The sequence below is a fragment of the Curcuma longa genome, chromosome 13 (assembly GCF_044706935.1).
Source record: "Curcuma longa cultivar G26 ecotype Majalengka, Jawa Barat chromosome 13, ITB_CL_G26_1.1, whole genome shotgun sequence".
Lineage (NCBI taxonomy): Eukaryota > Viridiplantae > Streptophyta > Magnoliopsida > Zingiberales > Zingiberaceae > Curcuma > Curcuma longa.
This window is the reverse complement of record NC_133873.1, coordinates 4,397,780-4,413,725: the sequence shown is the minus strand read 5'-3', so window position 1 is coordinate 4,413,725 and position 15,946 is coordinate 4,397,780. Positions and strand designations below refer to the sequence as shown.

General features: G+C 38.0%; 2 protein-coding genes across 2 annotated transcripts; both read left to right on the top strand.

Annotated features, from left to right (window-relative positions):
• Nucleotides 1-6,831, top strand: LOC141844091 (uncharacterized). Its single transcript, XM_074732088.1, has 12 exons — nt 1-363; nt 1,194-1,315; nt 2,166-2,610; nt 2,806-2,912; nt 2,996-3,806; nt 4,014-4,469; nt 4,593-4,775; nt 4,909-5,136; nt 5,421-5,651; nt 5,736-5,820; nt 5,930-6,119; nt 6,200-6,831. The coding sequence occupies exons 1-12, from the start codon at nt 160-162 to the stop codon at nt 6,648-6,650; spliced, it is 3,513 nt and encodes a 1,170-aa protein (XP_074588189.1). The 5' UTR covers nt 1-159; the 3' UTR covers nt 6,651-6,831.
• Nucleotides 6,832-8,491: 1,660 nt separating this feature from the next.
• On the top strand, nt 8,492-11,668 carry LOC141844248 (pentatricopeptide repeat-containing protein At5g50280, chloroplastic). The gene is made up of 2 exons (XM_074732283.1): nt 8,492-9,363; nt 10,112-11,668. Exons 1-2 carry the CDS (start codon nt 8,492-8,494, stop codon nt 11,427-11,429), a joined length of 2,190 nt encoding a protein of 729 aa, XP_074588384.1. The 3' UTR covers nt 11,430-11,668.
• Nucleotides 11,669-15,946: the final 4,278 nt, after the last annotated feature.

The following is a 15,946-nucleotide window of genomic DNA, read 5'->3' as shown; positions in this document are numbered from 1 at the left end:
TGCTTGGAGGAAACGTGTTTCTCCTTCCTTGAATTGGTGTCTGCCTAATTCCTTCCAGTTCTTGCTCTCGATTGTGTGCCCGTCGCTCTTTGGTCGATCGCCTCGTCGCTCTTTGGTTGATCCCCTCCTGGGAGTTTGTCGAGGGCTAGCGGACGACCGATGGATTCCGGGGCGGCGGTGGAGTCGCAGGAGGTAGCGATGCCCGCAGCCGTGGCGCTTGACTTCGCCGATGGGGAGGTATACCCGTCCACGCCCAGGATTCCGAGGAGAATACAGCGGAGATTCCGTCATAGCAGGAGCGGAGGTCGCACGAGCATGGAAGATATCGAAGCTAAACTCAGGGATGCAGAGATCAGAAGAAAGGTATTTGGTTCGGGAAAGTTGAATTACTTGGTAACTTTTTCGTGGCTTTGTTGTTGTTTCTATTTTCCCTTTCTTTCTATTACGTTTAGGTTTTCATCTTCGTTACGTTCTTCTTGGTGATTTATATTAGCTCGATTTACTCGAGGGTTCTTGTCACTGTTGGTCTTCTTTGGTATGGTCAGTGGCATGCCTTATGAAAACTTTTAGCTCTTTAAATTTACAGATCGTACTTTTGGGTTTACGTCTTGTTACTGAAAGTCGGCTAATTCTCACTTTTTACTGAAAAAATTCTGTTGTTTCCCCCCTTCTCCTTCTATTCATTCTTGTTCCTTTCTATTCATATCTTTTAAGCTAGCCTGTTATTGGTCTTTCTGCCGTCTCGGACGGATGTTCTAGTTTCCTTGGTTATTTACTATGGTTCTTGGTTATGTTGCTCTCTTCTTCTGACTTGCTTCCTCGTGTGTATTAACATGTTGTTTACTTTCACCTGCGCAGTTGTGGTTATAGTTAAAGCTTCGTGAACTGTTAACATATATTTCTCCTTCCAGTTTAGTCCATATGGCAAACAATCTGCTACTCCGTACGTATGAGTCTGTTTATTCAAGTTATTTCAAGTGTTTATTATCTTCTAGTTCCCTCGTTTGTCTAACTTACCACCAGTCTTTCTGTTTTGTTCAACCCCAATTTCAAAGATTTCATTCTTTCTCATTTTCTTTAGAGCGATACCGAATCTCTTGTTGTGTATGTGTGGGATCGCTCAGATTCTTCTTTCTTTTATTCATGATAGAGATTAATAGTAATCATGATAAAAAAGAAAACCTTTGTGGCAGCAATTTCATGATTGGTTATCTACCAAGGCAAGGCCAAAACCAAGAAGCCCCTCATGGTCATCTCAAGACGAAAATCCTGGTCAAAGGCTTGAAGCTAAACTTGTAGCAGCTGAGCAGAAGAGGTGATCATCTAGTCCCAGCATTTATTAAAATTATAACTTGCAGCATTTACTAAATTATTATTCGCATAGTTTATAATAGGATGAATTGTCAAATCTATCATGTTCTTTACAATTTTTAGCAAATGTATCACGTACTTTTATATTTTTTTTTAAAACAAAACTACTTTGAAAAACAATACCTTGAGGCACCATACAAAATGGTAACAAATTTATCATGCTGTAAATTTCTATCAGGAATCCAAATTGATGACATGCCCGCATGCCAAATCATCCATTTTTTTTGTGTTGGTTACCACATTTGATATTTTGTCACATTATAGCCCTAATTAAATCATGACACATTGGTTAACACATTTGATGTTTTCCCACATTATAGCACGAATTAAATCAGTTGTCATGTTTTTTTTACTGTAAATCGTAATTCCTTCTCTTTTGTGTATGTGATATATTTGTTAAATTTGTAAGAAGATCATAGATTTTTCAACTAACCCTATTATATTTATATTGCCATGAAATTTTCTTTAACATATTTGTTAACATGTCTAAGGAAGGAGAGCCTTGGCGCAACGGTAAAGTTGCTACTATGTGACTTGGTGGTCACGAGTTCGAGTTACAAAAATAGTCTCTTGCAATGCAGGATAAGGCTGCGTACACCTGATTGCCTTTTTACTTGTTAATATGTCTAATCATTCTGAATTCTCCTAGCTCAGGAATAGTCATTTTAGTATGTATATTTAAAAAATCTGATGAGATTTGGTAAAGTTTAAGCATTGGTTTATGATTTGGAGTCCTTTATCTTTTTCTATGTGATGTTGAAAGTGAAGACTTGGTTTCCCCTTGGATTGAACAGGCTGAGCCTTTTAGCTAAAGCTCAAATGCGGTTGGCTAGATTGGATGAGCTACGACAAGCTGCTAAATGTGGTGTAAAGATGCGTTTTGAGAAGGAACGTGAAGAGCTTGGCACTAGAGTTGAATCCCGAGTACAACAAGCTGAGGAGAACCGCATGCGCCTTCTTAAGGCCCATATGCAAAGAAAAGCTGCCATTCGTGAGAGAATTGCCAGATCTGTATCACAACGAATCATTGGAGAAAATAGATATAAGGAATGTGTGCGCTCTGCAATCTTCCAGAAGCGTGCTGCTGCTGAGAAAAAACGAATGGGATTGTTAGAAGCAGAAAAAAGAAGAGCTCATGCTAGAGTAGTCCAAGCACGCAAGGTGGCTAAAATTGTGCACCACCGAAGAGAAACTGAAAGGAAAAGAATGAAAGAGCAATTAGAGAACAGGCTCCAAAAGGTTTCCTTATATTGTTATCTTACTGTATTAATTTGCATGCCAACCATTTTGGGCTTCACAGTTAGCTGTAGTTAACTGTCAAGCATTTTTGTAGTAAAAATCAAATTCTTCCTTGTACTTTGATCCACTCATCATGTGATTAGTGTTCAAGCTATTTCCTTTATGGTTTAATCACTGATATTTTCTCTGACTTAGGCAAGGAGACAAAGGGCAGAATATCTGAAACAAAGAGGTAGTCCTCATGTCTCTGCACGGGTCAGTTTGATCAGACATGGAGAATTTCTTTCGAAAAAACTAGCTAGGTGATTTTTCTTTTTTGGTTATATATATGTGCATGTCTATATGCTTGAATCTTTTTGTTTCACATTGTTAATTGAATGTATAGGTGTTGGCGACGATTTGTGAGATCAAGGAGGACCACGTTGGCTTTGGCTAAAGCATATGATGCCTTGAAATTAAATGAAAAATCCATTAGTGTTATGCCATTTGAGCAAGTTGCTCTTTTGATTGAATCTAGCACAACACTTCAAACAGCAAAGGCTTTACTTGATCGGTTGGAGAGTCGATTTTCACTATTGCTGTCATCTGGTCCCTCAAGCATTGAGAACATTGATCATCTGCTTAAGCGGCTAGCATCTCCTAATAGAAAAATTCCGTCTAGCAGAGTGTCAAAACAAAGAGGTGCAGCAAGACGAGAGTCTGTCAAAGGACCTAAAAGTGACAGAAATAAGTCCAGGTATCCAGTCAGAGTAGTGCTTTGTGCTTACATGATATTGGAACACCCCAATGCTGTTTTCAGCGGTCAAGGGGAGCGCGAAGTTGTCTTGAGGCAGTCGGCCATAAACTTCATCCGAGAATTTGAGTTGTTAGTCAATATCATATTGAATGGTCCTAATAGAGCCCACTCATTAACACCATCTGCACCAGTTACTATGTCTTTGGAACATCTTAAAGAGACATCTTCCAATTTGCCAATGGAACAAAACTTCAGATGCCAGCTGAGATCATTTGACTCGGCATGGTGTTCTTACCTATACAGGTTTGTTGTATGGAAGGCAAAAGATGCTAGATCTCTGGAGGAAGATCTCATAAGAGCTGCTTGTCAAATGGAACTGTCAATGATGCAGACATGCAAGATGACTGCACCAGGAAAGACATCTGACCTTAGTCATGATATGATGGCCATACAAAGACAGGTTTGTTTGCTCTTAAATGTCAGTTATTATCTGAACTTGATTTTAAAGAGCAGAAGGCTTACTGTAAAAAGATAGTTGATAAATGAATATTCACACCTTGAACTTATTGGATATTGTGTAGATCAAATTCAAAATTCAATTGGCGTCATAAAACCATTTGTTTTGTTGTAATTCACTGATTTCTGAATACATTTCTTGTGATTTTAGGTTATTGAAGATCAGAAACTTCTAAGAGAGAAAGTTCTGCACCTGAGTGGCAATGCTGGTCTTGAGAGAATGGAATCTTCTTTGTCTGACGCGCGAACAAAATTTTTTGAAGCAAAAGAGAATGGCAGTCCTTTAGCAAACCCTGTTGCTCATATATCATCACCATTGGTCTCTGATCCTTCTGCAATACAGTTGGATTCTGTTCCAAACAATCAGAATGTTGAGGCTTCTCGGAGATCAAACAATGTAGTTCGTTCTCTGTTTGGGGTTTCATCATCCGCTCAGCCAAAAATTGATTCAGAAGATCCACATCATACAGATGTTCAATCAAGCTCTGTAAGAGGCATGCAGTTACCAACTGAGAATGAACTTCTTGTGAATGAGATAATGCATTGGAACCTTAGGCAATTATCTAGTGATTTTGACATGGTCAAAGCCGAAGAGCTCAGTGTCAAGGTATTTAAGGTCCTTTTTGTTGCTCACATGTACTATGATACATTTGAATCCATGCCTGCATCTGCTTCATTGTCCATTCAGATGGATCCTCAATTCCTTTGTCTTTCTTGATGTATTTGGTAGGTTAAAGAGACGATGGAAAAGGCATTTTGGGATGAAATACTGGATTCTTTGCAGGGAGTCAAACCTGATTACAGTAGATTACTGTCCCTTCTGAAGGAAGTCCGGGATGAATTATGTGATTTGGCTCCACAGAAATGGAAGGCAGATATCATCAACAGTATTGACCTTGATATTTTATCTCAGGTAAATCCATACTCCACTTTGTTATCTGTTTTATAGCATTCATCTCCCACACTTGTTGTCTCCCACTTATTTGTTCACTCCCTTGCCATGAAATCTAATCACAAGCTTACAACATTTGATATTATGTTTAAAGGTTCTCGAGTCAGGCACTCCTGACACAGACTATCTTGGAAATATTCTAGAGTATGTGCTAGCCATGCTGCAAAAATTATCTGCTCCTGCAAATGAAGATAGCATGAAAAAGGACCACCAAATTTTGTTAAATAGATTGGCGGGCATTGCTGAATCAAATGACAAACAAAGCAAATCTTCCATTGTTGCTGCAGTGGAGGGCCTGCGCTTTATTTTGGAGCAAATACAGGTTCGATTCTTGTTTTGTTCAGAACATCAGAGGTCGGACATTTTATTAGACGACCAAAATATTTGTTTTTTGTTTCTGCCTAGGCTCACTCTATAAATGTACGAGTAGAGGGAGAAATTTAGATCTCCTACAAATTGACCCCTATCTCAAGTTGATTTGTAGAATGTGACAAAAATTTTCAGCATCGCGAATTTCTTGTAGAGACGTAGCTTTAAATGGGACTGTGTAAACTACTATTCTCTTATGTCTAGAAAAAATAATTAAACTATTTTTTCTGTTAACAGACATTGAAGAAGGAAGTCAGCTTTGCACGAATAAAATTGATAGAACCGATTATTAAGGGATCAGGGGGATTGGAATATTTGCAGAAAGCATTTACTGATCGATTTGGATATCCTAATTCTGCTTCTAACACCATTCCACTAACTCATCAATGGCTAGACTCCACAAGGAACAGCTCAACAGAAGAATGGACCGAGCATATTGATGTCTGTACTGCTCTTTCAGCAAGTCATGTGAGTTCCATTCTCATAAAATAGTTATGTGATGCCTTTCAAAATGAATTATGGTGTAAATGTTTTCAACATGCTCAATCCCAGGGTCTTCCTACTGCTGCCCTCCGGACTGGTGGTGCTGGCTTTGCAGCATTAACAAGACAACATGATTCCCATCTTACAGATTCAGGTAGAAAACCTTTTGTTGCATTGACTTATATTGTGATGGTGACCAAGATTCTATTTTCTTGGTCCGTAAGTCCGGCTACCTCGATATCTGCTGATTCCGCTTTCTGCAGGCGATGACGAATTACTGCCAGAATGCAGTGGAGAAAAGGTGGACAAATTGTTAAGGCTTGGGTTGGTAAAGCTTGCCAGCGTAGTAGAGGGGTTGACCATGGAGACACTTCCTGAAACTCTTAATCTTAATGTATCAAGACTGAGGTCTGTACAAAGCCAATTTCAACAAATTATTGTCACGGCGACAAGGTAATTTTGCTCTGGTCCTTGGCCTGTGTGTTAGTATCGGTAGACAAAACGTTATTCAAGCATTGGTGATGTTCATGCAGCATCTTGGTACTCCGACAATTTCTTCTCACCGAGGGATCTGTTACACCGGCGGAGCTGGAATCCATAATATCAAACACTGCAAGGGAGCTGTCCGAGTTCTTGAAGACTTCACCTGATGTGAGTATTCAGACCATCACTGAGATGCTGATGAGCGCATGTAGCTCGGGAAACCATGAGAGCAGGAAGGAAATGGTAGCAAGAATGCTCACAAAAAGTTTGCGGAACGGCGATGCTGTGTTTGAGAAAGTGTCCAAGTCTGTTTATGTGGCCCTGCGAGGAGTGGTTCTGGGGGGAAATGGAGAAGTAGGCCGGAAACTAGCAGATGTAGCTCTCCGACGAATTGGAGCCGCCGTGCTGGTAGACCAGATTGTTGGTACCGGGAGCATACTTATCATGATGGCGATCGTCACCCACCGAGTTCATGGTCCATGGTACAGGGTGATGGTATGATGGCTTATTTAGTTAGTATGGCTGGATTTAGAATAAACGCCAAGTATTTGTACATGTGGAAAACAACTGCAAATAAGTAAGCGACTGGTCTGGGAGGGTTATGATTAGTTTGTGAATTCAAGTGTGGTGTACATAATTGTATAAAGGATAAAATTAAAGAATGATATTATGCTTCGTCTAATAGTGGCCATTAAGAATGATACGCTTCGTCTAATTAATTGGTTATTAAAATTTGATATTATTTTTACAATGATCATCATGCTTCATATATATATAATTAATTTTTTAATGAGTCTATTGCCTGGAATAGTAAAAAAAAAAATAGCTTTCTAGTCTAAATTTGCATTTGATAATTGAGTTTGTTGCCATTTGATATCATTTTTAGGCAACAAATAAAGAATTTTTTAATGAGTTCATTGCTCATTTGGAAAGTAAAAAAAAAAAAATAAGCCATAATCTGAGTATGAAACATGAAGAATATTAAGGAGATGCCAACTCCAACGGCTACTAGTACTAGTATTAGGATGGACCATGATGCGGAAGGGGAAAAAATAGATCCTAAATTTTATAAAAGTGTCATAGGTATTTTACTCTACGTCACTATAAGAGACTTGATATATTTGTAATAGGCATGTGCTAAGATATCAATTTTGTATAATATAATGCAATATAATTACACTTGATTGCTACTAAAAGGATTTTAAGATATCTCAAGGATACACTTAATTTAAGTCTTTAGATTTAGTTGTTTCTTAGTGAGTTGGAGTACTCGGTTATAATTTTTTTGAAAGACTTTTGGTATTCAAAGGATTCACATCAAGTAAATCTAAGAAGCGAGATGACTTTTAACGTAGCATCCCAGAGTCATTAGTTGTTCATACACCGCATGCATATGTTGTGTGAGTTTTGAAATTTGCCTTCGGGACATGTTGAGTTGGTTAGTACGGAGCAGACTTGTTGAAGTAGACAATGGTTGAATCTCGACGAAGCCGAGGTAATGTCTTCTTTTATAGTGGTCAACTGCAGTTTTTTGATTTACCTCCTCATAGATGATCATGAGGTCGGTCGTGTGGGACTCACTGAGGTGATGAATTTCACCTTTGTTAAAGTTAGTTTTGAACCTTAGTTATTTAGGAAAAACATCCTACCACTTACCACCACCCTACTCTAAGGGACAGGTCAATTTCTTAGTTCTTTTGTAATGAGTTAGAGCAATCAAAAATGATATTATATAACACTGTCTTGACCAAGTGCCGGAGGTGAGTGTGTAATAAGATTGTTTTAGATGACCACACACTTGATATTACAAACTTGAGTTAAAAATATTCAAATCTCGTGACAATGTAAACACCATCAATTTGATTAAGAATATACGTATTATTTAGAATGAAGCATATTAAAATAAAATATTATTTCATTAGAAATTATATAATAAAAAGTGAAATATTTACATTGAATTAAAATCTAACAGGTATATTGATGACTTTACTCTTTTCCTAAAGTAAAAATTACTATTGACAATGTGGATAATTCATAAAGTTCAATTCTCATATGGGGTATTTTCGAACGTATGTGCTGTAACATGAAAACATGACACACTATTAGTGACATTGGATATCGGACTATGAACATCTATATTTTTAAAATTTGCTATAAAATTTTTTATGAGATTATTATTTATCTGCAAGATTAATCCAATAGTAAAAAATTAAATATTGAATTATATATATAAAAAATTTAGTATTACTGATTTGTTCAACTTGATCAAGTTGAGCCACGCACGCCTAGCAGACAAAAGGATAAAGCAAGCAGCAGCAGCGATCGAATCTAGTCGATGCGCCATGGCGACGACGGCGCTCCTTCGAGTTCTCGGCCCCTTCCCTTCTGCCATTGCAACAACAGCCGGCGCTGCATCGCAATCGCGCAATCGTAAACCTTTTTCACACTTCCCCCTTTTCCGCCGCCCAGTGATCGAGTTCAAAATCCGAACAACTCCCCGCGTCTCCGCCATGCCCTCTCCACCCCCAATCTTTCTCCCACATCTCCAATTCGACGACGACGGCGAGGACGAATTCCACCACCACCAACGCCAGCAACAAGGACAACAAGTAGTGGAGGAGGAGGAGGAGGAGGAGGAGGAAGACGATGGGGAGGGACCTTCCGACTCTATCCTCGATTTCTTCAAGTCCCGCTCGTCCTTGACTGAGGACCCAAAGAAGGAAGGCCGCTTCTCTTTGCAGAGCAATCGACGCACCTCTTGGCACCTTGCCGATGTCGAGCCTGCCGCTGATATCGTGGAGGAAGAGCCAGCGGTCGCTTCCCCTTCTGGCGTCACAGAGCCTCCGCAGTCGCCCAATTTTGGAGTCATCGAGGAGATATTGGCCGTCGCAAGGAGCCTCCCAGAAAACGCCACATTGGGGGATTTCCTGGGGTCTTATGCTGGGAAGGTCGGAGAAGGAGACTGCATCGAGCTGCTGGTGAGGATGGGGGAGGAGGGCTTGGCTTCCACGTGCTTGTACTTGTTTGAATGGATGGGGCTGCTGGAGCCATCGCTGGTGACGCCGAGGTCTTGCTCCGTACTGTTCCCTGTATTAGGGAGATCTGGGATGGGAGATAAGCTGATGATTCTCTTTCAAAACTTGCCCAAAGCTAAAAGGTTCAGGGATATATGCGTCTACAACTCTGCAATTTCTGGCCTTGCATCCTGTGGGAGGTGAGAAGTTTGTTTGTTGATTGCTTTCTTTCTTCATGCCAAATCTCCCCAAGAAAGAGGGATGAACACATTAAGATAAGAAGCTTCCATCTTCTTTTCTGATCATCTTCAGAAGCTCTAATCACAGAGTTATGAACTTGTTTAGGTTGCACTTGATTTGTAGAGCTACAACAATGTATACCTTATCCAAAATGGTAAAAAGAACTAGCTTCTCGCTCATGTGGAGGCATTGCAACCATGTACACAGGTGTCACCTAACAGACAGATTAACACAGGACATGGATGTGTGGGAATTCTCCATGTTCTAGTTTCTAGTGTCCTTACTGTCATCATCACACACACACTTTTTTTTTCATGAGTCACATGGTGAGAATAGATGGTAGGACATCAATCCTTGGTGAAGAACATTACAGATTTGACTTTATCTTGAAGAACATTGCTCTGGCTTCCTCAGCTCGACACTTTTGGCTATATGAAATGCTTTCTAAAGCTTACACAGTCTCTCCTAGATACACCACCATGACCTTGAATGCCTTGTTTTTGCACTTGTATTGCATCTAGGGTCTGATTTAACAGCTTCCATGCAGTGCTTTCAATTGCGTTTGATTTTCATCATTTAAACAATATTTGTTTCTTAAGTTGGTTCTATAACTATATATAGTCAGTGCGCTTTGTTATGGCTGGTTTTATGTCATTTGATCATACAGATTGCTTTATCCTTTTTGAATATGAACCTTTACAAATATAGGTATGATGATGCATGGAAAGTGTATGACATGCTTGAAGCCAACAATATTAAGCCAGATCATGTGACTTGTTCCATTATGTTAACTGTCATGAGAAAGAGTGGTATGCATGGAAAGGATGCTTGGGAATACTTTCAAAGAATGAATAGAAAAGGTTTCAAATGGAGTTTGGAGGTTGTTGGAGCTCTAATTAAGTTCTTTTGTGACGAAGGATTGAAGAAGGAAGCTCTCATCATTCAAGCAGAAATGGAAAAGAAAGGAATTACATCGAATATCATAATTTACAACACCTTGATGGATGCTTATAGCAAATCTGACCAGGTTGAAGAGGCAGAAGGAATCTTTCTTGAGATGAAAGAAAAAGGACAAAAGCCAACAACGGTAACCTATAACATTTTAATGGATGCCTACAGCAGAAGGATGCAACCTGAAATAGTTGATTCTCTAATATCTGAGATGCAAAGTGTAGGTTTAAAGCCTAATGTCAAATCATATACTTGTCTGATAAATGCCTATGGAAGGAAGGGGAAAATGAGTGACATGGCAGCAGACTCATTCTTGCGGATGAGAAAGGCAGGAATTAAGCCCACATCACACTCCTATACTTCCCTGATCCATGCATATTCAGTTGGTGGATGGCATGAAAAAGCATATGCTACATATGAAAATATGAAAAGAGATGGAGTTCCTCCCTCCATAGAAACTTATACAACTTTGCTTGATGCATTTAGGCGAGCTGGCAACACTGATAGATTAGTAGAAATTTGGAAAGCAATGATCAGCGACAAGGTTCAAGGCACAAGAGTTACATTTAATATTATCCTAGATGGTTTGGCAAAACATGGTCTTTATGTTCAAGCAAGAGATGTGATACATGAATTTCAAAAATTTGGCTTGCAGCCAACAGTCATGACCTATAACATGCTGATGAATGCATATGCAAGGGGAGGACAGCACTATAAATTGCCACAGCTGTTGAAAGAGATGACTGCTCTCAATTTGAAGCCTGATTCAATAACTTATTCCACAATAATATATGCATTTGTTCGTGTACGTGATTTTAGTAGAGCATTTTATTATCACAAGCAAATGATCAGAAGTGGGCAGGTGCCTGAGGTTCGATCATATCAGAAATTGCGAGCTATTTTGGAAGTCAAAGCTGCAACAAAAAATAGGAGAGATAGAAGTGCTATTCTTGGAATACTAAACAGCAAATTTGGGTTAAAATCCAAGAAGGGGAAAAAGGACGAGTTCTGGAAGAACAGGAAAAAGAGATCAATGAGGAACAGGGAGCTTGGTGATAGAAGAGTAATCTTGTGAAAGTCTTGTAAAAATCAAAGACACATGATGAACATGCTCTGGCCCATGTTTTGCCTTCATGAGAGCACTAGCTCTAGACTGGGGATGGAATCTCAGATCGAGTACAAACCAGAAGGGCATTTAATCTCCAAACAATCTGGTACGTGGTTATGAGAAAAAATGATGTTGTAGGACAATTTTTCTGTTTGTGCGATAGATTCCTCAGAATTGTTTTCCTTTCCAAAATATATTATAAATAGTGACTACAGAGGATTAACATGGTTCATTGTTCTCATTAATTGCTATTTTTTATTCATATTCACATGCTTCATTTGTTTCAATTTTTTTTCCCTAGAAGGCTTATGAGTAACACCTCAATGTGGTAGAACATGAAGCTTTTCCTAACCCATCTTCATGTTGGCCTTCTTGCAGTGACTACTAGACTATTTACCTACACTTGTTGACCTATCAGGAATAGGAAGTTATAAAAATTGATGTGTCAATTTATCATTACAATGCTTAAGTGGCTAAGAATTTGTGAAATTACAGTGTCCTCCAATCCTTTATTGTGAGCCTTATCTACTACTGAAATTGTTTCAATTCTGCCCCCAAAACTTTTTTTGTACCCATTTTTTTCGTGTGTTTTGCTATAGTGACAAAACCATTTTGGGGCTTGTGCCATATTTATGTGATCGTAAATGAGAGCTTGTGTAATCTATTATACAATTTGTAAGAGATGGGTTTCCCTTATCAACTTCTTGAATTGTTACAATTTATCCCAAAAATTTTCCTTTTGACTGTATACCCAGATATTTGATTTATGCTTCAATTATAGTTTAGCATCTATTTAGGGCTTATGACATATTTTATGTTGTCATGAATGAGAGTTCCTTTATATGAGCTAAAATTATGAATAAAGTTCAAATTCAAATTTTCTTTTCAATGTTGAGATGTTCTTTCTGGCAGAGGTTACAGCTTATCAAAGTTTTTCATCATTTATCTATGGTTAGTTCTGGTTAGTTTGATCATGAGGGGATAGATTAAGCTCTTGGGATTATTTGTTTCTATGGGGCGCTAGGGATGTCTTTGTGAACCCCATAAATTTTTTGAATTGCTCGATTCCAGTTTAGCTTCCAGCCAAATGCAATTAGACACTGATTAGGATTTCAGTGGGGTTGTATAAGACAATTTACATTGTTGTTTCTGGCTTAGAGAAATGTTCAAGAGAGCATGAGCAGGGGTTCAAGCACTTACTCTTTGGGAACCAATGTACTTTTGAGGCGATTCTTTGTGGTGGTCGTAAAGCATACCCCTAGAGTGATTTTAACATAGGAGCTATGGTCCTTGTTCTTTGATGATTCAAAGTGTTTTTTTTTTTCATTCCATTCAATTTTAACATAGGGTTTACCTCTCTTTGTTTTAGAGCTGAAAATGAATGGGGATCCAATTGCTCCTGTTGAGATGATGAATTTTGCAATGACTGTTCCATTGAAGGAAGTGTGTCTCCAAGGTGTTTTCCCAACTAAGGGTTCCTGATGTAATGGTTCATCCTGAAGTTTCATGGAGTTCATTGTTTTGTAAAAGCAGAATGGTCATGTTTATAAATTAGATGGTTGGAACCAGGAAGTTAGAGAAGACCAATGGTGAACTGTGTGCTGATTAACTGGTGCTTAATCTGTCAGAGGAGGAGCTATCAATTGGGAGGAGCATTGGAGACATTGATTGGTGGGTTACTTCTAGGTGGCTAAGCTGGCTTTCTAAATTATATTAATGATAGGGTGAACAACCTTTGGAAGCCATCTAGTTTTTTTTTTGTGTTCACATTCTGATCAGTATCCTCTTAGACTCAATCTTGAAGAGGGCATGTGCAAGGATCTGGAGGATTGACCAGCTTATTCAAGTTAGGCCCTTTGTCTTGAATCCTTGGTCAAGGGACACAATTTTGAGAAGGTAAACCTTTCCTATATTCCAATCTCGATGTGTGTTTGATAGTTGTCTTTGCATTTGTGACTCCAAAGGGGTTTAGTAGCAATTTGGGGCTTATTGGCATGCCCTTGTACTTAGAGAAATTGACATGGTGGTTAATTTGAATCATATATAGTCATATTAAGTTTTCCTATGAATGGAAACCCACCAGTTTCTCTCATAGTTTGATATTTTGTGCAGCATTCGGATTCTTCTTTGAAGAAGAAGATTGCTTCTAAGTGGATAGGTTGTTGATGATCTGCTTCTAAGTGCAATTCTGAGGACTTTGCTGTTTTAAATGCTCCTGAAGAACCTGTTGCAGTGGGATTACCTGCATGCTTCCAGTTGGTGATGCTTCTAAACTGGTTTTGGGGCGTGTTTTGGATGATGGCATTGCATGTAACAATAGTTTTACTTGTTTGGACTTCCCTTCCACGGATGAATTATACAATTGATGACTTTTGTAAGTTCCATGATCCTTGGCCCTTTAAGATTGATCTATCATTTGGTGATGGTGTGAGTTGCTTAAGGAATTGTTAGAAAGAGGAAGATGTATAAGAATTCTGCTGGGCCTTAATTTTCATCGTGGGAACTCTCAGATCAATCTTTCCCATCTTAACGTCTTTGAGGTATTGGAATATTAGTGGTTGAAATGAGATAACTGTGATAGTAAGCTCTAAGTGAGTTATGAGAGTCGAGTGGTTTTATTTTTATATTCAACTTTTGTATTGCTTTATTTTCTTCTCTGAAAAATGGCTTTGTACAAGGTCTCTTCAATTTTGATAAGTTGAAATTATAGTAAACTTTTTAGGAGGTGACTAATCTTAATAGTTTAAAGGCTATGAAATAAGAATCAAAAGTTTTTGGTCATTTAAATCTCTTTATCAGTGTTTGGTTTTCTTTTATCTATCGTATTTCTTATTTAATATATATTGCATGTCAAAATGTTATTCACCGTCTCTAGCCGTTTGGTTGCAATTATATCAATCCTAACAAATTCTTGATTTGAAAATGACAAATTGAGGTATTTGTCAAAGCCAATTTGATGGTACACAAACATGGAAATTGATTCTGACTCCTAATTGACTAAATCATGGATATGAACTAATAGTCAAAGAAGTAAAGATTTGAGTACATGACAAATGAAAAAGTCTACCATTATCTACTCAATGTCCTTCCCACTCATGAGATAAATCAAATTGGAGCTTGTTCTTGCGCTTTAGGAGAAGCTTGTGGAACTACATGAAGGGACTAGGAAGCCAACCTAGCCAAATGGGACCTCTCATAGTCACAAATTAATACATTCAAGATGCAAGTTGAAGAGACGATGGCAAAGATGCATTTAAGGTACAAGGATCTTATTAATGGATCGACAAATATCAAAGAGAAAATGACAAATCGAGAAGTACTTGCTTTAAATAGTTTTCCACACTTCAATGGACATTCATGATAGATGCATTTTTCTTGTCAAAAGACCTTGAGATATTGAGACACTTAGATATTAAGTGACATATTAGGGTGATACTCTTGATTTACAATGTTAGTTATTATATATTTATTTTAAACCTTAACTATTAATATGGTAATCATTGATCAATTATTGAAAAGACCAAAGTATTAATAATGTACATTTGGGTGGGTCAAAAGATCATAATTAAAAATTTTAATTTTGAAACATAACAAACTAACTAATTTCTAATCTAAGTGTTCAAATTAAATTAAAACCTCAAGATAGATTATATTAATTCTCATTGAAACATTTAACTAGTGGGATTTTTTTTATGAAAACGAAGATTTTAAAGCTCTTGTTGCTAACCCAAGCAAAAATGTTGTAACAACTCTTGCTAATGCAAACCAAAATCTATAATGGAATAGATGCTAATTCTAAATCTAAATAATTCATTTTAATTAGCTAGAAAAATAATAAATAAGGCTAGTATTGAGTGAATTGGTTGGAGCCAGGTCACAATAGTTTGGGGCTTGGGAGATGGAGTTTATTATCAAGGAACTCTTGAAAAAATGTCACATAACCAAGTGAGAGATCGATGTAGGGCCTATATATCAATTCTATATGGGGCATGGAGTGGGAAGATTTGGTACTTAATGCAGCTTTTTCCTAGCTTAGCTTAATTAATTAGACTGGGGGTTTAGAATGATTCTTTATTTCAAGCTCTTCTTATGCTCATGGTGGCCATAGGTTTCTTTTATGAGAGGTGGAATTTGTCAAGCTCAAACATTATACAATACCTGAAGAGATGGATGTTGTCTACAAGTGGTTTACAGAGGCTATAGCTTGATGGGCCTCACACTTAAATAGGAGACATGGATAATAGCAGATAACTTATTCTATGCAATGAATGATTTTGTTATATTGTTATTGGAGTAGTTGCAGTTGAGTGTGTACCTCTTATCAGTGGATTCTTCTGTGTGCCTACAGGTCGATGCAATTTTAGATTAAAGTTCAGATTAATTTAGTTTTTTCTCTTATCGTTCTTCTTTACTTGTTTATTCTCTCTTCATTATGGTGATGCTGAATAAATTGATTACTTTTCTTTTTGGAGACAAAGCATACT